Source organism: Rhinoraja longicauda, chromosome 37 (genome assembly GCF_053455715.1).
Source record: "Rhinoraja longicauda isolate Sanriku21f chromosome 37, sRhiLon1.1, whole genome shotgun sequence".
Classification (NCBI taxonomy): Eukaryota; Metazoa; Chordata; class Chondrichthyes; order Rajiformes; family Arhynchobatidae; genus Rhinoraja; species Rhinoraja longicauda.
Window position 1 is genome coordinate 8,915,622 of NC_135989.1, and position 27,597 is coordinate 8,943,218.

At 44.4% G+C, this 27,597-nt stretch overlaps 1 protein-coding gene across 8 annotated transcripts in view; it reads left to right on the forward strand.

Annotated features, from left to right (window-relative positions):
- Window positions 1-27,597, forward strand: part of LOC144610731 (uncharacterized) — an 84,483-nt gene that overhangs the window by 20,880 nt on the left and 36,006 nt on the right. For 6 of the 8 annotated variants that reach the window (XM_078429651.1, XM_078429656.1, XM_078429654.1 and 3 more), the window contains 3 exons: window positions 2,072-2,398; window positions 20,945-21,142; window positions 26,648-27,160. In XM_078429651.1, the coding sequence (XP_078285777.1) occupies window positions 2,072-2,398; window positions 20,945-21,142; window positions 26,648-27,160 (1,038 nt within the window). The remainder of the gene's footprint in view (window positions 1-2,071; window positions 2,399-20,944; window positions 21,143-26,647; window positions 27,161-27,597) is intronic. The other 2 variants (XM_078429658.1, XM_078429659.1) reach the window with 1 other exon arrangement.

Genomic DNA, 27,597 nt, shown 5'->3' on the forward strand with positions numbered 1-27,597 from the left:
AATTCTGGGATGAACAGTTAACCACCTTACTGTTGCTTTTTGCTACAAACCACCGTAGGGTGTGCATTTACCAAGTCCCCCAACATCACTGCTGAAGGATCTGACTTTAAGAATTTGCCCCTTGGCCAAAAGACTACCCGACTGGTCAAAATAGTTACAGACTTCTTACTTTATCAGATTCCTCTAACATCTTTAAAACTTCAGGTGAGTCATCCTCTCTGAGTAAACATAGAAACATAGAAAATAGGTGCAGGAGGAGGCCATTTGGCCCATCGAGCCAGCACCGCCATTCATTGTGATCATGGCTGACCATCCACAATCAGTAACCCGTGCCTGCCTTCTCCCCATATCCCTTGATTCCGCTATGCCCTAGAGCTCTATCTAACTCTCTTTTAAATTCATCCAGTGATTTGGCCTCCACTGGCAGAGAATTCCCCAAATTCACAACTCTCTGGGTGAAAAGGTTTTTTCTCATCTCAGTTTTAAATGGCCTCCCCTTTATTCTTCGACTGTGGCCCCTGGTTCTGGACTCCCCCAACATTGGGAACATTTTTCCTGCATCTAGCTTGTCCAGTGCTTTTATTTTTTTATACGTTTCTATAAGATCCCTTCTCATCCTTCTACATTCCAGTGAATACAAACCCAATCTGTCCAATCTTTCCTCATATGACAGTCCTGCCATCCCAGGGATTAACCTGGTGAACCTACGCTGTACTGCCTCAATAGCAAGGATGTCCTTCCTCAAAAGTACCAGGGAATAGATCGTTAGTTACGCAATCTCTCCTTGTGATTTAATCGGGGTACAATTCCAGAAGATCTCCGCTGCAGTCTCTAAATGAATTAGCCTTCCTAGGGCTTCCAGAACTGACCACGTTAGCTCCGCTGCAGTCTCTAAATGAATTAGCCTTCCTAGGGCTTCCAGAACTGACCACGTTAGCCCCTGGCCTCTCATCACCTCCAACTGCACCCACTCCACAACCAGTGTGTCCTTTCCCCTGCATGTCGCACCCCACTGTCCCCGATGCTCCCTTCCTCCTGCTACACCCGATTACCCCCACGCCACCCTACCCCTGCCTCTCTACGCGGGTCCAATCCCCTGTCCCTCAGTGGCGTCCCACCCCCGCCCCCTCCATGTGCCCATTCTGTACCTAACCCTGGCGCCCCACTTCACTGCCCGCACGTGCACTGCCCAACCCACCCCCTGCGCCCCATCCCTGTACTCCCCCCCCCCCCCCCCCAGCGCGCCCCACCCTCACCCTGGTGTGGTACAGCCCCAAGCACAATCACCACTGCCCCGCACTTTAGTCCAAAGATCTCGGGGGTTGTGGTCACCGTGTTGACCCGTTGATGGAAAGATGCGGATGGCGATTGGGAAAGGTTGGCAGGAGGGCTGAGATTGTCTGCAGAGTGAAGGGTGACGTTGTCCCCCCCCACTTCCCACTTCCCACCCCCACTTCCCACCCCTCCCACTTCCCACCCCCACTTCCCACCCTCACTTCCCACTTCCTACCCCCACTTCCCGCTTCCCACCCCCACTTCCCACCCCCTCCCACTTCCCTCCCCATCCCACTTCCCTCCCCATCCCACTTCCCTCCCCCTCCCACTTCCCACCCCCTCCCACTTCCCCCACCCCCACTTCCCCCACCCCCACTTCCCCCACCCCCACTTCTCCCACCCCCACTTCTCCCACCCCCTCCCACTTCCCACTTTCCCTCTCCCCCTTTCTCATTCCCCCCTTGCACACCCCTCCCACTTCCCACCCCCTCCCACTTCCCACCCCCACTATCCCCCCTCCCACCCTCCCACTTTTCGTCTCCCCGTTTCCCATTCCCCCCTTGCATGTCACCCCACCTCCCACTTCCCCCACCCCCCACTTTCTCCCTCCCACTTCCCACCCCCCTACCACTTCACCCCCCTCTCTCCCACTTCCCCCACCCCCCACTTTCTCCCACCCCCTCCCACTTCCCACCCCCTCCCACTTCCCACCCCCTCCCACTTCCCACCCCCTCCCACTTCCCACCCCCTCCCACTTTCCAACCCCCCTCTCTCCCACTTCCCCCACCCCCCCCAGCGTTGAAGTTCCGGGGCGGTGTAGTGGAGAAGTGCAACCTGTGTGGCGCCAGCTTCGACTCGCGGGCGGGCATGTCGAGCCACGCACGGGCACACTTGCGGGAGCTGGGCGTCATGACCTGGAGCGCCACCAGCTCTCCCATCGACCTGCTCAACGAGCTGCTTCACGACCAGGTCCCCCCCGCCCTCGATGACGGGCAGCCCAGCCCCGACCCTGCCTCCAGCGGGCACACCAGCCACCGGCCAGGCTCGGAACCACCAAACCCCCGCCAGCCGGCAGAATTGTTCATCTCGGCCAACCACGACTCGCCACCGCCGAGAAACAAGGGTGAGTTAAGAGTATTTAATCTATATACTAAAACTCTCGTTTGTTTGTTTGTTTGTTCCTGAACCACAGCCAAAACGGTACACGACAGCGCGACAATTTTACGGCCACCTTACTCACCGTCGTTCCTTTGGTGCTAATGGGAGAAGTTTCATTGAAATTGATGTGATATTTTTTAAGTTATTCACATTTTAAAGTCTAAATCTATCTCCTAGGGAGGGATTTTAGATTTTAGATTTAGAGATACAGCGCGGAAACAGGCCCTTCGGTCCACCGAGTCCGCGCCGCCCAGCGATCCCCGCACATTAACACTATCCTACACACACTAGGGACAATTTTTAAAAAACATTTACCCAGTCAATTAACCTACAAACCTGTACGTCTTTGGAGTGTGGGAGGAAACCGAAGATCTCGGAGAAAACCCACGCAGGTCACGGGGAGAACGTACAAACTTCGTACAGACAGCACCCGTAGTCAGGATCGAACCTGAGTCTCCGGCGCTGCATTCGCTGTAAGGCAGCAACTCTACCGCTGCGCCACCGTGCTGTGCCGGATGGAGGATAGGGGGGAGGGAGGGAGGAGGATAAGGGGGGTTAAGGGGGTTTGAGTGAGGGGGAAGGGAGGGGGGGAGGAGAAGGTGCTGCACCAATGCAGGAGAGGTTTGGGCCCAACAGGTCCACTTGGTCTAGTATTGTACCAAAACTCAACAATGACATTCTTACTTGCAGCAGCATAACAGGTGAATAGGTCTATAAGCACAGTCCTCAATAGATAGCATTATAAACAAACAAAAAAAGCTCAATAAATTTAAACAAACTTTGTACAGTGCAAAGCAAAGCAAAAACCCAAAGTTCCTAGTACAACCAAGACGGTTCATAGTTCGAAGTTTAGTTGGTGTTTGTAGTGTTTAATAGCTTGATGGTTGTTGGGAAGAAGCTGTTCCTGCACCTGGAGATCATGGTTTTGCGACTTTTATACTTTCTTCCCGAGTGAACCAGCTGCACAGTTAACTCTCGAACCCATGTGAAATATTGCTAACTCTGCTATTATTGCGGTCTTAGCTATAGTGCGAGGTCAGACCTATTTGGGACACCGGAGGTTGAGGGGAGACCTGATAGAAGTGTACAAAAATTATGAGAGGCATAGATAAGGTACGCAGTCAGAATCTTTTTTTTAACCTCAGGGTGGAAATGTCAAAGACCAGACGGCATAGCTTTAGGGTAGAGTTAAAGTTTAAAGGAGATGTGTGGGTATGTTTTTATTCACACAGAGATTGACGAGTGACTGGAACAACAAGGTGCATAAAATCATGAGAGGAATAGATCGGGTACACACACGCATGCTCGCATGCGCACACACACACAGGGATGTACAGGCACACACACACATGGACACATAGGTGTACAGGCACGCACACACATAGATGCACAGGCACACAGACAGGGATGGACAGGCACACACACACACACACACACACACGGATGTACAGGGGCACACACATACAGGATTTACAGGCACACACACACACACACACACACACACACACACACACACAGGGATTTACAGGCACACACAAGTGCAGGCATGGATAAATGACATTACAAATGCAGGCGTGTGACAGGCACACTTCCATGTGTTCACGAGCTCCGGGTGTGATTATAAACTGACTTCCTGTTCCTTCTAACCAAACTGTGCTCTAATCTGATTAACTGTTATATCCAGGAAAAGCCAAGGAATGTGTCAAACCAAGGGCCTTGTTGATATTTTCAGCTTTGCAGATATATATTACAGCTCTATCAGATTCCAGTTCACGTAACAAAAAATGATTAGACGCATGTATTCATTATTAAGAGTTTCCATTTTCTCGACTTAAGGAAAAGCTGAAAGGGTTGTTCCCCTGTGTATCAGAATGACCAGGGCATTTCCCCAGTGAAAACAAAATGAGTTCCTGAAACAAAATGGTTTATTTCTAGTGTTTCTGTTCACTTCCCCAGAACCTACTAACGAATCTGATTGATTCTGGCACTGGACTGGAGGCTCTTTGTATAAAGTCTCCCCGGATACAATGCCTAATCCTTTGAAAGATACCACAGTGTTAAAAACAGTGGAGTATTCACATTAATTACCTTCAGGATGTCAGGCATTCACAGGATTTGAAACAGTGTTGGTGTGTATAATTACAGCTGCCAATCACATATTTATTACCACGCAGTCTACAAAATGCATCTGGTTGCCTTATTTGGGTTTGTGCATTGATAATTTTGAGGTACTGAATGATCTATACTAGGTTCTTATTTAAAGGCAGTTGTACTGACTACGTTGTGTATATTAAGATATCCCTGAACCACACATCAGATCTGGCTTATTTTGAAGTCTGAATCAGTCGCCCTGCCACCTGCATTCTGCGTGGTTTGCAGAAATAAGTAGCAATAATCAGTGTGGTGTATGTGATTACTGCAAGGAAGTATCCAATTAAAAGTCCATCATAAATAAATGCCATCATGGCATCTCCCTAGATACTCACTGCACACACTTCATCTCCTAATAAGAGGTACATAAAAACATAACATACCTTTCTATGGCTTCTTTAATGCATCAAGCAACCCAATGCTTCATTTCTGCATCCCCTTGAGAATAACTAATACTATTGTGAGCACATCCAATTTTCTGACAACCATTTCAAACAGAGTCCACTACTGCATTCTGTTCCTAATAACTGCTGCACGTTTTGCCTTAATCGGTTCTCACTCTTAGGTTTTAAGTGACTCTTCTTGAAATCTTTGCTTTGTAAATTAACAAGCCCTAAATTGCAAATTGCATTGCTGAATTAACTCAGCGGGTCAGGCATGATCAGAGGAGGGAATGGTCAAGCGGTGTATTGGGTCGAGACCCTTCTTCAGATTTCTGCAGTTCCTTGTGGTCTCTAAGCCCTGCATGGCTTTTCTTTCCTGGACCTTTAACAAAAAAAATAAAAAGTGTCTCCACAGAAATCAAGTTTGTTTTAGAGTCCAGAACTTACTGTATAAAACTAGAAATCTTGTACCCATGCATATTTTCAATCCACTTTACCCATTATAAATATCCAGGGTCATTTTTATGATGGAGGTAGTTCTTGTAAACTTGTTAAACTGCATTTATGCCATCCAGTCATGAGTAGTACTATGGAGTCTCGTCTGCCTTCTGGTCTCGCCTGCCTTCTGCAGAGATTTCCCTATTCTCTGAAGTGTCGGCCACTTTCCAGGTTTTCCTGAAGTCCCCAGTTATTTGTCACTTGGATATTGATGTATGCCACAGAAAATATATATATTTTTAATTAGAAGGTTGGAGTGTTTCAAGATGGTTCCTTCAGAAATCGAACCAGAGTTAGCAACTGCTTCTACTTCCCAAAATGTCATTTTGTCGTGAAATAGCAGAACATATGAAACAAATTGCATAAAATTAAGGTCCGTTCAAGATGACTGAATTATGCCTGCTCCAGTTATCTTCGAAATTTATTCTTTGTTATTGATGACCCAAGCATGAAAATTGACCCATGTTTACTAAAATGTGAAGGGGGTGAATGTATGAAATGTTGGCAACTAATCTCTGAAAATAACAGCAGAGTTATGCACCAAGTTAAAGGGGACCATCCAAGTTCAAAAATGCACTTTTGTTATGGAGAGACAAGGAACTGCAGATGCTGGAATCTTGCACAAAGTGCTGGAGGAACTCAGCATTTGTGGAGTGAAATGGACAGACGGTGTTTTGGGTCAGGACCCTTCTTCAAACTGAGGAAGGGTCCTGATCCCAAATGTTTCCCATCCATTTAGATTAGTTTAGTTTTAGAGATACTGCATGGAAACAGGCCATTTTATCTCACCGAGTCCACGCCGACCATTGATCACCCGTTCACGCTAGTTCTACGTTATCCCACTTTCTCAACCACTCCCTACACACTTGGGCCAATTTACAGAGGCCAATTAACATACAGATCTGTGGGATGTGGAAGGAAACCAGAACACCAGGAGAAAACCCACATGGTCATGGGAAGAACGTGTGAACCAGATAGCACCCAAAGTCAGGATCAGATCTGGATCTCTGGTGTGTGAGACCACAGCTCTACCAGCTGCCCCACTGCGCTGCCCTAAGCTGCCTGACCCGCTGAGTTCCTCGAGGAGTTTGCGTTTTAAAAATTTGCCAGTGGAATTTGGTTCTACACCCTAGCCGTCTCTTCAGTTTCATGTCCCGAGTCACCTTTAAGAATCTCAGTGGGTTATTCAGCAAATCCGTGAAGCATCACCACCGAGTTTAAGTATAAAGGTCTCTGGAGTTTCATTCTATTGCTGAGGGAGTAGTGCACTGTCAGTAAGTTGGCACATCAAATTCAAGCCCTCCTGATCTCATGGACATGAAAGATTCCAAAGCTATCTTTCAAGAAGAGCAGGAATTAATAATGACATAATTCAATCAGCATCAAGAACATTAGAGGTTATGGGGAGACTTGACAGAGAGTCATAGAGTCATACAGCACGGAAACAGGCCCTTCGACCCATGCAATAAAGATGCCCCATCTACTCTAAGCCCTCCTGCCTGCTTTTGACCCATATCCCTCTAAACCCTTCCTATCCACGTACCTGTCCAAATGTCTGATAGAATAATCTACAAAGGTATTATGAATTATATAATAGCCATATTATCGGTCTTCCATACATGGATGTTTTACATTGGCCTAGACAGTTCAAGTCATCAAATAATAATTTTTAATACAAAGTGCTACCACAGATAAGCAACCATCAAAGTTTGTTTTAATTAGAAAGCAGTTTCCCTGTATCAATATTGGAAAATCATTGATTCTTGAAAACTACAAGTACTCACTTTTCAAAGAGAAAAGTAGTAAAATATCAAAGAAAATTGATGTTCGTTTGTTCTCCTTATGAAAAGTATCCTCTTCTCTCAAAGGTTCTCCCTCCTGCTGACACAGTTTCTCAAACACGCAGAACAAGCTTCTCAAATACTCGTGGCTGCAGTGTAATATCAATACGACTATCATGTCCGTTCTTTTTTTCAAAGAGATTTTTTTTGGTAATCAATTAGAAACTAAGTACTGAATAATTGTGCCAGTTGGAAATCTGAAATATGGTCAGGAAGTGGTAGGAGTCTTCACCGGGTCAGACATTATCAATGAGGAATTATTGCTTGACATGATGAGTATTTTCAGCATTTTATTTGACCGTGATAAATATTTACCTTATGGAGCTATTCAGACGCCTGACCCATCTCATGCAGGTGAGAGCTCACAGACAAGTGTGGCACGGTCGCACAACTGGTAGATCTGCTTCCTCACAGTGCCAGAGACCTGGGTTCAATGCTAACCCCGGATGCTGTCTGTGTGTAGTTTACCTGTTCTCCCTGTGACCATGTGGGTTTCCCATGGGTACTCTAATTTTCCCCCACATCTCAAAGATATGTGGGTTTGCTCGTTAATTGGTCTCTGTAATTTGCCCCTTGTGTGTAAGAAGTGGATGAGCAAGTGGGATAAAATAGAACTATTGTGACCAGGTCGATGTGGCCTCAGTGGGCTGAAGGCCCTGTTTTCATGCTGTTTCTGTAAACTAACCCAAATCATACTCATGCAGCCCAACCTGTCCAGTGGGTCAGGTATCATCTTTGGAAAAAGAAAGATGGGTGACATTTGGGTTGGAACACTTCTACAGACTATTTCTTTTCAGATTTTCTTTTATTATTGTTATTCTTTTGTTCAGTAGTAAAATTATTCAGCGCTTTCGGGTTGACTTCTTGTGTGCAGTTGATGTTTAATGCTTCATGGTGTTGAAAAAATAGACATAAGAGTCTCATCCTCAAACATCATCTATTCCTTTTCTCCAGGGATGCTGCCTGATCATATAAAATTCTTAAGGGGTTGGAGAGGCTAGATGCGGGAAGATTGTTCCCGATGTTGGGGGAGTCCAGAACCAGGGGTCACAGCTTAAGGATAAGGGGGAAGTCTTTTAGGACCGAGATGAGAAAACATTTCTTCACACAGAGAGTGGTGAGTCTGTGGAATTCTCTGCCACAGAAGGTAGTTGAGGCCAGTTCATTGGCTATATTTAAGAGGGAGTTAGATGTGGCCCTTTTTGCTAAAGGGATCAGGGGGTATGGAGAGAAGGCAGGTACAGGCTACTAAGCTGGATGATCAGCCATGATCATATTGAATGGCGGTGCAGGCTTGAAGGGCCGAATGGCCTACTCCTGCACCTATTTTCTATGTTTCTATCTGCTGAGTTACTCCAGCTTTCTGTGTCTAATTTCAATTTAAACCAGCATCTGCAGTTCTTCCTATACAATCTTCAGACTCTCAGTCTGAAGAATGGTCTCGATCAGAAACATCACACATTCCTTCCTTCCAGAGTTGTTGCCTGTTCCGCTTTTGTGTCTACCTTCCTATACATACATTTGGGCGGTACGGTGGCGTAGCGGTAGAGCTACTGCCTTACAGTGCTAGAGATCTGGGTTCGATCCTGACTACAGGTACATGTCTGTATAGAGTTTGTACGTTCTCCCCGTGACCTGCATGGGTTTTTCTCTAAGATCTTTGGTTTCCTCCCACACTCCGAAGATATATACGTTTGTAGGTTAATTGGCTTGGTGTAAATATACAAGATTGTTCCTGGTTTGGGTAGGGTCATGTTAATTTGTGGGGATCGCTGGTCAGTGCTGACTCAGAGGGCCTGTTTCCGCAGTGTATCTCTAAACTAAACAAAACATACCTATCGGACTATCAGTACGCTAGCTTCAGAGTATCTGGCTGAAGAAGGGTCTTGACCCGATATGTCACCTATTTTTCTCCAGAGATGCTGTCTGACCCACTGAATAACTCCAGCTTCTTGCGTCTATCTTCGATTTAAACCAGCATTTGCAGTTCCTTCCTAAACTGCACATACTCGTGATAGACACAAAAAGCTGGAGTAACTCAGCGGGTCAGGCAGCATCTCTGGAGAGAAGGAATGGGTGATGTTTCGGGTCGAGACCCTTCTTCAGACTCTTCAAACATACTGGTCTTGTTGGGAGATAGACACAAAAAGCTGGAATAACTCAGCGGGAGAGGCAACCCGAAACGTCACCCATTCCTTCTCTCCTGAGATGCTGCCTGACCTGCTGAGTTACTCCAGCATCTTGTGAATAAATACCTTCGTCTTGTTGGGAGATAGACACAAAAAGCTGGAATAACTCAGCGGGAGAGGCAACATCTCTAGAGAGAAGAAATGGGTGACCTTTCGATGACGAGACCCTTCTTCAGATGCTGCCTGTCCCACTGAGTTACTCCAGCATTTTGTGTCTATCTCCCAACAACTACCTGGGTTCGATCCTGGCTACGGGTGCATGTCTGTACAGAGTTTATAACCACCATCTGCAGTTCCTCCCGACACTACTCATGGTAGGAGATGGTGCTCATGGTGTTGGGAATTGGCGATGACGTCACTTGGGTGATCGGCGATCGGGTGCTCGAGCCTGGACGGCTCTCCCCAGCCGCCCGCTCCTCCCCATCGAGTGCGCGGCGCTCGCCCCCGCCCCCCGCCCCGCCTGGCCGCGCCGCGCCGCGCGCTCTCCCTCTCCTAAGATGGCCGCCGCCGCCGCCAGCCCGGAGAACCTGACAAAGGCCGAGCCCCGCGACTGCCCCAAAATGAAGGAGCCGAGCGGCGGAGGCGACGGTAGGCAGCCGGGGGGAGGTTTGTGCGGAGGGAGAGAGCCGTGGGAGGTGGCGGGGGAGGGTGAGATCATCCCCCAACCTCCCGCGGTCACAGACCGAGGCCTGGTGGCGGTTGAGGGCCGGAGAGACGGGGGGGGGGGGGGGGGGGGGGTGGTGGTGGTTGCCGGGGTGACGGCCAGGGCTAGGGTCCGGCCTGGTCGCCTGGACCCCTCCTCCCCTCGCCTTCAGCCTTGTCGCTAACAACACGAAGCCGAAGCAATTGCCGTTATTCCAGGCGTTCCCTTTGCACCAAGGCCTCCCCGGGCCCCGATCACCCCTTCCCCGATCACCCCTTCATTCACCGATCACCCCTTCATTCACCGATCACCCCTTCATTCACGGGCCCCCCGATCACCCCTTCCCGATCACCCCTTCCCCGGGCCCCGATCACCCCTTCCCCGGGCCCCGATCACCCCTTCCCCGGGCCCCGATCACCCCTTCCACAGGCCCCGATCACCCCTTCCACAGGCCCCGATCACCCCTTCCCCGGGCCCCGATCACCCCTTCCACAGGCCCCGATCACCCCTTCCACAGGCCCCGATCACCCCTTCCCCGGGCCCCGATCACCCCTTCCCCGGGCCCCGATCACCCCTTCCACAGGCCCCGATCACCCCTTCATTCACGGGCCCCCCGATCACCCCTTCCCCGGGCCGCGATCACCCCTTCCCCGGGCCCCGATCACCCCTTCCCCAGGCCCCGATCACCCCTTCATTCACCGCCCCCCCCGATCACCCCTTCATTCACGGGCCCCCCGATCACCCCTTCCCCGGGCCCCGATCACCCCTTCCCCGGGCCCCGATCACTCCTTCACCGGGCCCCGATCACTCCTTCCCCGGGCCCCGATCACCCCTTCACCGCCCCCCCCATCACCCCTTCACCGCCCCCTCCATCACCCCTTCACCGCCCCCCTCCATCACCCCTTCACCGCCCCCCCCCCATCACCCCTTCCCCGGGCCCCGATCACCCCTTCACCGGGCCCCGATCACTCCTTCCCCGATCACCCCTTCACCGCCCACCCCTTCACCGCACCCCCATCACCCCTTCACCGCCCCCCCCCCCCCCCGATCACCCCTTCACCGGGCCCCGATCACCCCTTCATTCACCGGCCCCGATCACCCCTTCACCGGGCCCCGATCACCCCTTCCCCGGGCCCCGATCACCCTTTCATTTCCCGGGCCCTGATCGGCCCTTCCTCGGACCCCGGTCACCCCTTCTCCGGCCCCCCGATCACCCCTTCATTCACCGGCTCCCCCGATCACCCCTTCCTCAGGCCCTCTCCTCACCCCTCCCTCGGGCCCCTTCCTCGCCCCCCCCCCCCCCTTCTCTCTCACCCCTTCCCCGGGCCCCGATCACCCTTTCTTCGGGCCCCCTCATACCTTCCTCGGGATTCTTCACCCCTTTCTCGGGACCCCGAATCCCCTCCTCAGGACTTCAACTTCACAAACTGTTCGCTTTTGTTAATTATTTCATTTTCAGAATACAAATGCACTCACAGAAAATCATAAAAACTCAAATCAACCCACAGAAAAATTTAAAACAGACACAAAGTATTGGAAGAAATCAGTTGGTCAGGCAGCATATGTGGAGGGAATGGATAACCGACCATTCAGACTAATTGGGTATGGTTGGGGTGAGAGGGCATTATTATCATGGTAGCATCCTGAAGAAGTGTCCCGATCCAAAACGTTGCTCTAGAGATGCTGAGGTACTCCAGCATTTTGTTTTTATTCAGTTGGTAAACTAGCATCTACAGTTTTCATTGTTTACATATCCAGAATGTTTATCTTTCCTCGTTATTGAAGATTTTCGATTTCACAATAAACTATTTCAAGTGGTCGCTTGTCTTGCATTTTGAGTTTATTAGTTTTCATAATCAATAATGTGCAGTGAAACACAAAGTGCTGGAGGAACAGGGTTTGTACAGCCTGGAAACTGATATTGTTGTTTTCAAAACTGGGTGGTAAAAGTGTAGCTTTTTTTAAAATCACGTTAGTATGCAATGGATCTTGCAGTTAGACGTAAATTAATTTGTGTTCACAAAACTGAAATTACTCAATTGAAAATATGCTGTTGTACAATCCCCAGATTATATTCCTGATTTTTTTTTTAAATGAAATTTGCTGTGAAAGGGAGAGGAGATGAATTTGAGAGAGATTTTTTTTGTACTTAAGGTATACTCGATATATTTGAAGCTTTAGCAGGAAAGGTCAAGGAAGAGGAATGTGTTTTGTGTACACATTATTGATTCTGCACTTCCTGTCAGCTTCTAACTGATGATAGCAGCTTTCCTGAATGAAGCGTCAAGCATAGTGGGATGGATGAACGCAGAACAAATTTCATTGAATAGTTCCTCCTTCAACTATTTCTCACCCTCCCAGGTACCCTGCTCCTTTTACGCTTCTCTCCCCTCCTAGTCTGAAGAAGGGTCCCGTACTTTGTGTTTTATTCAAGATTCCAGCATCTGCAATTCCTTGAGTCTCTTAATCCCATATTTCTTTCATCCCCTCTTTTCCTTTGCCTTTATCTCCTCCTACCCATACGCCCCCTTCCGACTTAACATTTTGCTCCTTTTCTTTGCTTATCTGTCTCCTTTCCACCTCTAGCCTTTATCACTTACTCCACCTATCTGCCAGTCACCCAAACCTCCATCCCTATCTTCCCATCCCCATCCTCCCACCCCCCATCCCCATCCTCCCACGCCCCCATCCTCCCACCCCATCCCCATCCTCCCACCCCCCTCCCCATCCTCCCACCCCCCTCCCCATCCTCCCACCCCCCTCCCCATCCTCCCACCCCCTCCCCATCCTCCCACCCCCATCCTCCCACCCATCCCCATCCTCCCACACCCATCCCCCAATTGGTGCAATTTTGGTGTCATTTTACAGTCCCATCTGCAGCTGGTAACAAAGGCTTGTTGCAGCCTTCGCCTCCATTTTGGTCGTTTCACGACCCGATAAAGCAAAACAGGTAAATGTATCAAGAAGGGATAGGAAGCTAGTAAAAATTAGAGAGAGTAATTGGTGAGTAAAACATGATAGAAGAGTTGAAATTTTGGGCAAGTTGAATTTTGTACGGGCAGTAGACCAGGAGGGTATCTGAAAGGCTGAATCTTGAATAATTGCGGGCCTTTTTATTTTAATTAGCCTTATTATTGGAAGAAGGTTGGTGCAAAAGTTGAACGAATGAGGATGCAGTAAATTTGGTTATTTTTCTTCTTTAGCTTAAACATGATTTTAAATATTTCTTTCTGTGAGCTTCTCTTCATTAGTAGGGTGTCAGGATTTATTTATGCACAAAAAGGAATATGAACCATTTTCTTACGGGTAGCTTTTACCATATCATTCTTTAAGAAAACTTACTTTGGTTTCAGAGCATAACTTTCAAATGTGGTTTCTTGGCTAAGTTGTCTTTCTCTCCTTTTAAGGATACCTGCACATAATTTTGGAAATGGTTTTTGTTTATTGCCAGTATCAAAGACTATTTAATAGGAGTTTTAAATTTCTGGAAAGGTGAGATAGAGGCAGACTGATTACAGTAGATGATAGGTCAAAGAGCTGTGTCAAACGAGTTTTAATAGAAAGACCTAGAACAAAGCAGTTAAAATTTCCCACAGAATTGCAATTGCTGAACTCCCCTGTAGTGTGACCAAACTAAATGGGGAAATAGTAATTTGGTCCAATTTGTTCTTGTCAGCAATTAATCACATTGCCCACATGTTTTTCCTATCTCTTGACTTTCACTTCAATCACCTATTTAGTTTGAATGTGAATAATATTTCTGTCGCAACTACCTGAAAAGTTAACTCTTGTGAAGGTTTTCCAGTTTAATAATGTTGTGTTGCCTAGTCATTACATTGCCAGCCCAATGCCATCAGCATTTAATACACTAAAATTGTTTCAGTTTCATATGCACATTCATATGTTGCTGAGCTATATAGTTTTTATACAAGCTATTAACTGTCCAACATCATAGACAGAAGATAGACAGAAAAGGCTGGAGTATCTCAGCGGGTCAGGCATCAACTCTGGAGAAAAGGAATAGGAAGTGTTTCAGGTCGACCCTTCTTCAGACTGCCATCTTTCGTTTCCTTTTCCCCTGACTCTCGGTCTGAAGAAGGGTCTCAACCCGAAACGTCACCCATTCCTTCTCTTCAGAGATGCTGCCTGACCCGCTGAGTTACTCCAGCATTTTGTGTATAGTCCAGATTTTTGTCTACCTTTGGTTTATTAACCAGCATCTGCAGTTCTTACCTGCACAACTGTCTAACATCTTCACAGTAGCTTTCCCGACAGGAAATATTGACTTAACACAATTCAATTAACTTCAACAGTTGTAGGAAAAAAACTGCAGATGCTGGTTTAAATTGAAGGTAGACACAGAATGCTGGAGTAACTCAGCGGGACCGGCAGCATCTCTGGAGAGAAAGAACAGAGATGATGCTTGTCCTGCTGAGTTACTCCAACTTTTTGTGTCTACCTAACTTCAACATTTGTTTTGTCCGGTTCCCTTTCAAGGTGGATATGCAGACAGTTATTTTAAACAGACCAAGGCAGGATTCAGAACTGGCTTGAGGAAGTTATCCTCAAGCCAGTTCTTCAAGATGTGTTTTTCAAGATGTGTTATATTTTCAAGATGTGTTTGATTTTTGTCTCATTCGCAAAACTGTAGTGTGGCTTGTTTACAGAAATGTCCCTTTAAATTGCACTCTGAGTCAGAGAGGAAATGCAGGTTTTTTTTTAAGGTCACTCAGAGTGCAATGTAGAGCAAAGAGCCATTTAGTTTTTTGATCGCTCAAAAATGGGGTGGTGGCACGGTGACGCAGAGGTAGAGTTGCTGCCTTACAGCACCAGGGACCCGGGTCCATCCTGACTATCGGTGCTGTCTGCACAGAGTTTGTACGTTCTCCCTGTGGCCTGCCTTGGTTTTCTCCTGGATCTCCGGTTTCCTCCCACATTACAAAGACTTACAAGTTTGTAGGTTAATTGGCTTGGTATAATTGTAAATTTTCCTTAGTGTGTGTAGGATCGTGTTAAAGTGCATTGCTTCCCGATCTGCATGGACTCGGTGGGCGGAAGTGCCTATTTCCACGCTGTATCTAAACTACACTAAATTCAAATGATGTTTAGATGTTGCTTCAAAATACTTTTAGAGTGGAAGTGAATATTGCACATTTTTCAGCAATTGGTTCATTAACATTTCTTGCTAGAATACCAGCAGTATATTCAGCTGTTCTGCTAAAATTTTCTTCAGCTGTTTTGGGTTGGATAGTTTTAATTGAAATATGAAGAGGCAATAATTTTTTTGTACCATGGCCACATTTGTAAAATGTAATTTCTGAATTTTATTTTAATAACATTCAGTTAATATTTAAGGGCAAAATATTTGTGCTACCTGTCATGGAGAAAATTGCTTTTGACCTGGTACTAAGTTTGATGGGATTAATGTGAGGTTTAATGGTCAATTGCTGTAATTCGTAAGAGCACAGTGCTTAATGCAAAGGAAGGTGGGGAGCATTTATGACCATTTTTTAAAATCAGGTTTCTTTTAACTTTTGTATTTATGCACTAAAATCCTGCATAAACACAGTTGCACAAAACTGAAAGATTGATGAGATGTAACTACAGCACGGCTTACAGTGAAATGATAACACAATTCCAGTAGTGGTGAAGGGCCAGGCAGCTTGTTGCACCACATCTAGGGTGGAGGGAAATGATATGATGGTTTCAGGAACTACCTTAAAAAGAATGCAAGGGAATCCTTGAAAAAATCTGTTTGGGTTAAGGATGATTGTCATCCTTAAGTGAATTTTAATGAATGGGAATTACACGGCAAAACTCCCTGGGCATGGAAACCTCCATCAATGTACTTGTGTAAAATGTACAACCAATTTCGGGACTTGTGTACAATGTACAACCTACGTACTAATCAGTGGTTTTAAGTTGAAAAAATATTTTGCATTGCATTTATGATTTAAGGAAACAGTTGGAAGCTGTCAAGAGTGATAAAGGAATTTGATTTTTACATAAAGATAAAGGTATTTGACTTTAGTGATACTAAAAGTCCTACTTATGACCTTGCTGGTTACATGTTAGCATACTTTCTAGCTTTCTAGCTTTCTTATCTCTGTACAATTTATTGAAGAGTTTGTCGCATGAGGTGCTGGGCGGCGGTACGGTGGTGTAGCAGTAGAACTACTGCCGTACAGTGCCAGGGACCCGGGTTTGATCCTGACTATGGGTGCTTGTCTGTATGGAGTTTGTACGTTCTCCCCGTGACCTGTGTGGGTTTTTTTAAGAGATCTTCGGTTTCCTCCCACACTCCTAAGACATACAGGTTTGTAGGTTAATTGGCTTGGTATAAAAATGTAAACTTGTCCCGAGTGTGTGTAGGGTAGTGTTAATGTGCGGGGATCGCTGGTCGGTGCGGACTCGCAAACTAAACTAATAAACTAAACTAAAAGCTACAGGTCAGATTTTTGCAAATGGCGAGGCTGCACAGTTAAATCATATTTATTTGTCAGATTTAATGCTCTTTCTAGCAATTTTAGATCTTATGAGCTATGTACAAAGCACAACATTTCAGCAACATGGAATATGATTTACAGGAATATTGGTTGTTGTTTCCAAGGTGAATTTTTGGGGCACACTGTTCCTCCTCTGCTCGAAAACAATCGGCAAGAGTGAAACTGTTGGATTAGAAATATGATTTACATTTGACGAGAGGAGTTGAGTATAGGAGCAAAGAGGTCCTTCTGCAATTGTACAGGGCCCTAGTGAGAACGCACCTGGAGTACTGTGCAGTTTTGGTCTCCAAATTTGAGGAAGGATATTCTTGCTATTGAGGGCGTGCAGCGTAGGTTTACTATGTTAATTCCCGGAATGGCGGGATTGTCATATGTTGAAAGACTCGAGCGACTAGGTTTGTATACACTGGAATTTAGAAGGATGAGAGGGGATCTTATCGAAACGTATAAGATTATTAAGTGTTGGACATGTTAGAGGCAGGAAACATGTTCCCAATGTTGGGGGAGTCCAGAACCAGGGGCCACAGTTTAAGAATAAGGGGTAGGCCATTTAGAACAGAGATGAGGAAAAACTTTTTTAGTCAGAGAGTTGTGAATCTGTGGAATTCTCTGCCTCAGAGGGCAGTGAAGGCCAATTCTCTGAATACATTCAAGAGAGAGCTAGATAGAGCTCTTAAGGATAGCGGAGTCAGGGGGTATGGGGAGAAGGCAGGAACGGGGTACTGATTGAGAATGATCAGCCATGATCACATTGAATGGCGGTGCTGGCTCGAAGGGCCGAATGGCCTACTCCTGCACCTATTGTCTATTGACAACCTGCCAGATTAGAAATGTGATTTACAGTGACAGAATTTAGATTTAGAGATACAGCGCGGAAACAGGCCCTTCGGCCCACCGAGTCCGCGCCGCCCAGCGATCCCCGCACATTAACACTGTCCTACACACACTAGGGACAATTTTTACATTTACCCAGTCAATTAACCTACATATCTGTACGTCTTTGGAGTGTGGGAGGAAACCGAAGATCTCGGTGAAAACCCACGCATGTCACAGAAAGAACGTACAAACTCCGTACAGACGGCGCCCGTAGTCAGGATCGAACCTGAGTCTCTGGTGCTGCATTCGCTGTAAGGCAGCAACTCTACCGCTGCGCCACTGTGCCACATATAGTTATGAGAAATTGTGTAAGATAATTTTAGGGTCTTAATGTTCAGAATTTTTTAATAAAAAGGGAAAATGTCAGAAATCCAATATGAGTAATTTTCACTTCTAGGAATATAAATAACATTCTTCTGATGAATGTGTGGATGGTGCAGTTCCCTGTCAATCCCAATGAAATTAATGCTGCTGTCAGGGTTTTCCTGGCATTTGCTGATTGAGTTCAAGCCTTTTATGTTGGCATAGGAGCTTTGCCACCACACAGAATTGCATGACTAAACAAACACTTGGGTGCAGAAACCAGATGATGACGGCCAATTCTAGTTTATTTCCGCATGCTGGCCAATCTGGACAGCTTGGATTCATTTTGTAGTGCTTAACAAAAATATCAGCCGTCTGTGGGGAGTTTTGAACATATGGCTGAATCTAACACTGGAGTAATCAGATAGCACAGACATGCTTAACCCTCAGAAGGTTAGTCACACAAATTGTCGACTAGCTGTACAGTTCCTCTCCAATGGAGCGAGAGTTAAGGTGGTGATTCTCATAAATACCTGGAGGAAAAATTGGCATGTTCTGCAGTGATATTTTTCAATTTCTGTTTACCGTATTAATGTAACATTTTGCCACAGTGAAACTGAATGTTTCTTTTCAATTAACAATTTTGTACTTGGAACATTTCTGGTTATTTATATTTTACGATAATTTGGTGTTTGGTCGGCCAACACACGTTAAATTGTTAACTTGTTTAATGACTAATCTTGACAGAAAAAGAATGCGCTGAAGGAACTCAGCAGGCCAAGCATTTGATTTTTTGTTCACGAGCCCAGCCTCTAGTCTCTTGTGTCTCTCGTGAATAATCTTTTGTGTTTGCCTGCAAAATTACTACTCAGCAGGCCGGCTGAAATATAGTTGTACAATTATTGATGATTTGTGTCAATGCAGCTCAACTTGCCTGTGAGCTAGCAAGTTGCCTGGAGTCTTATGCTTGCCATGTTGTTCTACAATATGATTACTGCTCGATAGTTTGGTCAAATGTGGGGTTATGGTTACTGACTGGCAGCTGTTGAATATTTTTTGATAATACCTAGCAATTAAAAGAAAATTCAACCAGACTAACCCACATTACTGTTTCTCCATCACTTTAGTTTTAATTCAGTAGAGCAAATAACCTGTCCATGTGAATTTACAAAAAAGCTGATTTTTTTGCAACATACAGGGCTTTGGTGAGATTACACTTGGAGAATTGTTTAGAGTTAAGATTTCTTTATTTATGGAAGCTTTTACAGTTTCAAACAGGATGCTAAACTCGTTAAGCCCTGCGTTCACGTGGAAGGCTACAGGTCCTGATAATGAGTCATTATAGCGGGGGGAAAAAATCAAAGGCGAATCTTGCTGAGGCAATAAACAGAGAAATGTGAAAGTATTTCAACCGAAAATGTACCAGAAGCTATAATTCCATGTCACCTTCAGAATGATAATGAAACCACGGTGATTGTTTAACTCCAATACTGTGAAATGTTGCCTGAGAGTAAAATTAAATTTATACATTTCTATGAATGCCAATGGTAGAATCAGATGTAGGGCCCACAACCCCAGAATCTAAAAAAGATCTTGGTTGATCATCTGCCCAGACTACTTTTAACTCTTGATACTTTCAGTATCCAACACTTCAGTGAGGATCTTATTCAACAACCAGTGTATCCAGAGTTTTGTAGGGTAAAGATTTCCAAAGATGTTACATCACTCTTGAGTAAGGTGTTTCTCCCCCTCTCAGTCCTTTGTCCCATGTCTGTAACTCTCTAAATAGCTAACAACTTCATGGCAAAGAGAGTGGCAGAAGCAACTCTCTTCATCTCATTAAGGCATAGAAGATTCGCTCGTTATTCTGCCTTCCACACTGATGACATGCAATATATTTCTTCCACCTCTCGTGCAAGGGATCCATCGTTACTATTGCTATTTGCTTTCTATTTTATTGTATAAATGCTTAAACATATATTTGAATTTCTTAGGTTATTCTTGCAACCTATCTTCCTCTCAATGACATTTTTGATCACATGTTGTTGCTTTTGAAAACTCTCCCATTTATCGGCATCCTGCTACGTTTTGGCAAAGATTTAAGCCACTTTTAATCTAATGCTACCTATATTATTGCTACCACTGGATAAACGTAGCACACATACCTGTTTTCTGGGGGAAATTACTTCAATCCCAATAGATATTTGAAAAATTGCTTTCAGTTCAGTAGGGAACAGTAAATATCAAAGGATGTAATCTATTTGCATCTTTATGTTTTTCTACAATTCAAATGGATAAAGAATGAAAAAAATTACCACCCAATCAAAAATCCTGTACAGGTATAATGCAAACATTCTTTTCAGTGTCTGGGGTTTTAAGCACGTAGTTGTAATATTGGACAGCTCGGACTGCTATACATTTCTGTCACTTCTCACCCTTGCATATATATTTACTTGCCACAAGCATAAAATGAAGGTTGTTCTTTAGTGAAATCCTTTACTCTGTCATGGTGAAGCCATTGTAAAATAGGAATGTGGGCTCTAGTAAATTGCCCATCACTTCAGTTGATATCCTCAAATAATTGTAAATGTTAATTGTTTTGTTTAAAACTTTAATATCTATAACTCTTCCCCTGAACCTTGTGACTGAAGTTTATCGCTTGGTGTAGTACAAACCACACAAGAAGTTCTTTGAATTTATTGATCTGAGCAGAATTGATTGATTTATCTGTATTTTGGGGGGAGGGGGTCTTCCATTAGGTATGTAGGTTGAGGCAAGGAATAGAGGGACAAAATTAACTCTTTTAGTTCATAATTGCTGTCCAGTTGCAGTGCAGGGTGTTAAATGTGAATATATTGCAAGCATAATACAGGTCGTGTTGTCACCGACTAAATCACTCAATACACCTCAGTCCAGATACCTTAATCATTACAATTTGAGTGATAGTGAACTGGAAATGTACTGCTAGCAAAACTCTTGAGCACGGGGAATTCAAAGAGGCCATATACCCTCGTTTTAGTCTTTCCTAATTCTTGCTTTTTGTACACTAGGCCTACCAAAAGATCTTTGTTCTTTGGGGATCTTAACGAGTGAAATAACTCGATGTAATTTCTGTTTTCAGTGGTGATAATAGATCCGGACGATGATGAAATGTCTGCTCTGGTGCTGGACTTGCCGCCTGGGCATAGTTCTGGAGAAACCGAATTGCAAGAGAAAAGTGGATTTCTGGGGACGTTGGACGATAACTCGCATCCCAAGCAGTGTCTCTCCAAAATTCCCTTGGTCAGTCAAGGAGAGGATTCACTACAATCGAACAAATGTAAGTTTACCGCGGTTGTCCTGATAAGTGAAAAGGTGACAAAAATAGTCCTGAACCCGGTAAAATACTTGATAATAACGAAAAACAATGGAAAGATGTATTGAATGCATTTCATTTGTATGTTATATTAGTTTGTGGAGGGGGCTGCCATCTTACTGTATGGTGCTTGATTGTTTACTTGTTCCATCAGTGCCATGTGCATCGGGAGTGCCATTGATGAGATCAAATAGTCTCCCACTTATATTGTTCAAAAGTTTAGATTTTCCTTTCAATTTGGAGACAGTAATTTAAGATTTGTTTTCTTTGAGAACTTTACTGAATTGTAGCCCAGGTTTATGGAATGAAATCTGTCTGCTGCTTGCATTAACTCTGTTTGAAATCAGTGTACAGTGTGTGGTCATAAATGTAAACGACATTTTCACTTGGAACAGTAATAGCTTGTGTAGGAAATGGAAAATGAAGAGGCAGTGCTTTTGGGATTGACAATGAGGCCTATTGTTGGAGAGTGGAGGAATGTGGTGCATTTTGCCTTGCTGCATGTCATCCATGAATGCTTAATATGATACTTGTCACAAAGAATGTTTGATTTTTAGACACCAATATCACTTATCAGGATCGGTTTAGAAATTTACAGATGTAAGAACTGTTGAAAAGCTGTTAAAAAGCCCTTGCACCATTTCTTCTGCACAGTTTTACTTTTGTTTAAAAAAATCTATAATGCTGCATTTTGAGCATTTTGAATGAGGTCATTATCCTTAATGGGAGGAATATGACCGTTGCAGCTAAACTGTGTAGAGGGATAAATCGGAGATATTTGGCAGCATTTAGCAGAAATATTGTTAACATCGCATCAGGATTTAAATTGTAATGTGAACGTTACCTTTATTACTTGCACATTGTCACATGAAAGTGAAAATGAATTTAAATATACCTGGACTATCTCCGACATCTCCCTCCCGTTTCTGGACCTCACCATCTCCATCACAGGAGACAGACTAGTGACTGACATCTACTATAAACCCACTGACTCGCACAGCTATCTGGACTATACTTCTTCCCATCCGGTCTCCTGCAAAAGGTCTATCCCCTACTCCCAATTCCTCCGTCGACGCCGCATCTGCGCCCGGGATGAGGTGTTTCACACTAAGACATCAGAGATGTCCTCATTCTTCAGGAAACAGGGCTTCCCCTCTTCAATTATAGATGAGGCTCTCACTAGGGTCTCTTCTACATCCCGCAGCTCCGCTCTTGGTCCCCCTCCCCCCATTCGTAACAAGGACAGAATCCCCCTCGTTCTCACCTTCCACCCCACCAGCCAGCGGATCCAACAAATCATCTGCCAACATTTCTGTCACCTGCAACGTGACCCCACCACTGGCCATATCTTCCTATCCCCTCCCCTTTCTGCGTTCCGCAGAGACCGTTCCCTCCGTAACTCCCTGATCCACTCATCCCTTCCTACCCAGACCACCCCATCCCCGGGCACTTTCCCCAGCAACCGCACGAGATGCAACACCTCCCCCCTCAACTCCATCCAAGGACCCAAACAGTCTTTCCAGGTGAGACAGAGGTTCACCTGCACCTCCTCCAACCTCATCTATTGCATCCGCTGCTCCAGATGTCAACTTATTTACATTGGCAAAACCAAATGCAGGCTCGGCGATCGCTTTGCTCAACTCCTGCGCTCAGTCCGCCTTAACCAAACTGATCTCCCAGTGGCCAAGCACTTCAACTCCCCCTCCCATTCCCAGTCTGACCTTTCTGTCATGGGCCTCCTCCAGTGCCATAGTGAGGCCCACTGGAAATTGGAGGGACGGCACCTCATATTTCGCCTGGGCAGCTTGCAGCCCAACGGTATGAACATTGACTTCTCCAACTTTAGATAGTTCCTCTGTCCCTCTCTTCCCCTCCCCTTCCCAAATCTCCCACTATCTTCCTGTCTCCACCTATATCCTTCCTTTGTCCTGCCCCCCCCCGACATCAGTCTGAAGAAGGGTCTCGACCCGAAACGTCACCCATTCCTTCTCTCCTGAGATGCTGCCTGACCTGCTGAGTTACTCCAGCATTTTGTGAATAAATACCTTCGATTTGTACCAGCATCTGCAGTTATTTTCTTACACAGTGTTGAAAGCAGGGCTGTGGAGTCAATACCCAAAACACCCGACTCCAAGTCCTTGATTTCTTGTGCATCCAACTCCGACTCTAGCAGCACCAAAATTGCTCCGACTCCACAGCCCTGGTTGAAAGTGTCACAGTTATACACCATTTGTCTTTTAGACAGTATGCTTTACTGTTAGGTTACTTATTAAGATAAATCTAATCTCTGTTGATGCTGTGCACATGCAATCATTGTGTAGATAAGTACAGCACAATAAGAATGTTGTTCGCATTCTATAAATAACTGCATAGGGAGAAAGCCTCCTATGCTTAACTAGTTACAGGGACAATGAATGTTTTGGTTCTTGCGAAGCTGAATATGCAGCAACTTGGAATTTGTCAATGTAATCATTAATGCCACTGCAGGGGAAGATAGTGGAAATCTTACAGCTTCACTAGACTAACTGTTAGTCATGTAAGTGAGTTTATGATTATATTCCTACCCAGGATTTAGTTTTCTTAGCTTGTTGTTCATTGCCATGAAGACAAATGCAGATGGATGTTACGGAGGAGAACTTTGACCCGAAACGTCACCTATTCCTTCCCTCCAGAGATGCTGCCTGACCCGCTGAGTTACTCCAGCATTTTGTGTCTACCCTCAGATGGATGTTACGATGGTTTTGGATATCCCATCACGTCAGCTTGTATTCGGTATTTTGGACGTATTTAAATGACCAAAGATAGTGACAAAAAGCGGGAGTAACTCAGTGGGACAGGCAGCATCTCTGGAGAGAAGGAATGGGTGACACTTCGTGTCGAGACCCGTCTTCAGATGACCAGCATTTATTTTTCCCCCGGGTTCTTTCAGCGCCCTTGTGCCTCCCCATAAACATGGAATCAAGATGGTCATAAGCACAATACTATATATATATATATAGTATAAGAAAATAACTGCAGATACTGGTACAATATATCGATTTATTCACAAAATGCTGGAGTAACTCAGCAGGTCAGGCAGCATCTCGGGAGAGAAGGAATGGGTGACGTTTCGGGTATATATCCACTTGCCCTTCGTGTCCATTTCAAGACACCTCTGGTCCAATAAAATATTTTCGTCACTATTGCATGAAAGCATCTATGGTAACCAATTTGTACACAATATTTCTCTGCTAAATAACAGTATCATAATGACCAGATAAGTTATTTTAATGAAAGTAGACACAAAATGCTGGAGTAACTCAGCGGGACAGGCATTTATTATAGACAGGACAGTTATTTTAGTGATGTTGATTGCGACTCCGGGACTAACCAGGCCACTAGAAATACTTTTCCTCTTCCCCTTCTAAATAGTGCGAAGGAATCTTATACATCCTTCCGAGAACAGACAGGAACAGGTTTTGACATTTCAATCGAAAAGCAGCACATTATCAGCTCATGCTAAAAATATGTGCTACTGTGATGTATTTTTAGATGTCTTTGGAAGGATGAAACAGTATTTTAATTAAATGGCAGTTGCAAAAAACATTCCTGAATCCACTGATGAGACTAAATGTTTTTATAAAAGTAGGTTGCTCAGGCAACTCACATTTGGCACATATCAACAGAGCACAAAAGCTCTATTTATTGAGAAGTGATGTTGTAAAGCATATCTGATCCAGAAATGAGAAAGATGAACTGTTAAGATCTTAGGAAACGCCCTGACTGTAGTATAAGCAATGGTTAAAAACTATGCTGTAATAACAATGTCACTTTTTTTTGTTCAACGTACAGAAAGAGCCAATCGAGTTTGAAATTTGATCAGTCATACTTTGCCTTGTTTTAGGCATGTATTTTCTGAAAGGATGCAAACTTGGAAGGAAGGTTGTTTATGTAGGGATAAAATGTGCAGGTGAAAATTGTATAAAAATGGTAGTTGCTGGAAAACTGAATTTCTGCAAATGCTCATCAGATCAATCAGCAGTTATGATTTCCAGTACTTTCTACTTCAAGTCAAGTTTATTGTTACACTGTACAGTGAGGTGCAGGTAAAGTGAACATTTCATCACCACCATCAACACAGACAATGCCCAAAAACATAAATTATACAAGACTGTGAAAAGAAAAATACTGTGTAAAAAAACAATTAATTAATGCAAAATGCAATTAGAATGAAAATCCATGGTAGAGAAAGAAATGATTCATAATGTTCGGTGCCGAGGTATGATTAACGTTATGTGAGTCCGTTCAAGAATCTGATGCTTGTAGGAAAGTAGCTGTTCCTGAACTTAGTGGTATGGGACTTACACTTCTGTACCTCAAGCCCATCGGTAGCAACAAGAACTGGGTATGGCCCGGATGACGGAGATCCTTGAAGAGAGATAGCACCTACTTGAGGCAGTTCCTCATAGATGCTTTAATAGTGATGAGCTGGGTAGAAACCATCAGTCTCAGCGGCTTCTTGTGTTCCTATGCGTTAGAAATACCATATTAAGCATGATGCAAGCAGTCAGAATATGTTTTTACAGTGTGTCTATAGAAGTTTGTTACAGTATTCGGTGATATGCCAAATCTCTTTAAACATCTAACAAGTGGAGGTGCTGGCACACCTTGGCTGCGATTACATCTATGTGCTGAGGCTAGGACAGGTCGTCTGAGATATTAACATGCGGGAACTTGAAGCTGCTGCCTCTCTGAGAAATTAATTCCATAACATTTTGATGGAAAGTTTTAAATCTACATTTTTGTTATTAGTAAGAAATATAACAAGAGGTTTGGATTGTCCTAATTGGAAGGCAGAGTATAGAGTTAAAAAGAGTAATAGAGCAAGGGGGGTGATGTGATGACGACTTGTGAAAATAACAGCCAGCCAAAGAATGTGTGGAGAAAGGGAGCGTTTGATCATCTGGATCAGCAATTGAGAGGGATTATTTGGGTTTATCGGAGGAGACAATGTGAAGGAACAATGTTCGTCAAATCCTTTTAGTAAGAAGGCGAAGGCTTAGAAAAGAAAACCAATTCATGGTAAATTTACGTGCTGTGTATTTCTGAATGGATATGCTGCAAGGGCTTTTATCTGACGTCTGTTTGGTGCTTTTAGGCATAAAATAGAAGAAGACACCATTTGGACGATGTCTTGCAATTAGTAATAGTAAGAAGGAAGTTCTTTATCTTTTTAGTTTAATTCTGTAGAGGTAATCTATTGCTACCCCTGTCACCATAGTGTACATAACCAATATGTTTGTCACCTTATGGAGTGAATGTTCCACTTCGCAGCATTTTAGGAAACAAAAATTGTTTATATTCACACTTGGACATTTTAGGATCATGGCTCTACAAGCACAGCATTTTAACTGTTAAGAACTATTTAGATTTATCACCATTTTCAATTTTTGTCTGGATTGACTATGTTTGTGTTTTTTTTTGCTTTAGTGCTGAATTTCTGTCAGTTATGTGGCACCTGCTTTGAAACTCGTAAAGGATTGTCAAGTCACGCACGCTTCCACCTGAGGCAGTTTGGAGTACCGGATTCAGAAAGCAGTGGTGCCCCCATTGGTACATTGTATGAACTGATGAAAAGAAAAGGGATACCTAATGTTTTACCCTCTGCTTTGGCTAATGATAAACCACAAAGCTATGCACCAAAGGACATGTCTGGTTTAAAACAAGAGGCTCTTGGCAAACCACTCGGGGAGGAGTGTCAAGGTGAAACAACACCAACAGCTAAATCGCCAAAGTTGGGCATGAACAGCCCACCCAAGGGTCAGTCTCAGACTTCAACACTCAAGAAAGTGCACCCCATTTTACCAAAGCCAGTGTCCAGTAAATCTCCAGAGCAAGGGATAGCAGGTAGATCATTGATGAACACTCCTCAGACATCAGGAGAACTACTGTCAAAGAAACTATTTTGGTCTCCTCAAGATGACAATACACCTTTAAACCTCAGTAAGTTATGGTCACTATTGGGCATTAAGGTGATCTGATTTGTAAAATCACAGCGATATATACATATAATAATATATATAAAATTCAACTCCCATCGGTTGCAACATTGAATTAGCTAAATTGAATTCACTTATTGAGTCATCAGTCAAATCAGTTACCATTTAGTCAAATTGGGATGGAGAAGTTGGGTGTCACAGAAGCTTAAATGCATGATTGTACTTTTGTGTATTATGGACAAATAGAAATGCCAATACAAATGCCGAGAAGAAATTTTGATTTCACTCTTGAAATCCAAATTCATTGCACATCGCTGGATCTTTTCCAAAATGTCAAGATGTTATTACCAATCGTCTTCCTTTAGTCCCTCATGAAATTTAAAAGCCCTTAGAATTCTTGATGGTTTTTCTCTGATGTTGTTACACTATGAAGATATTTTA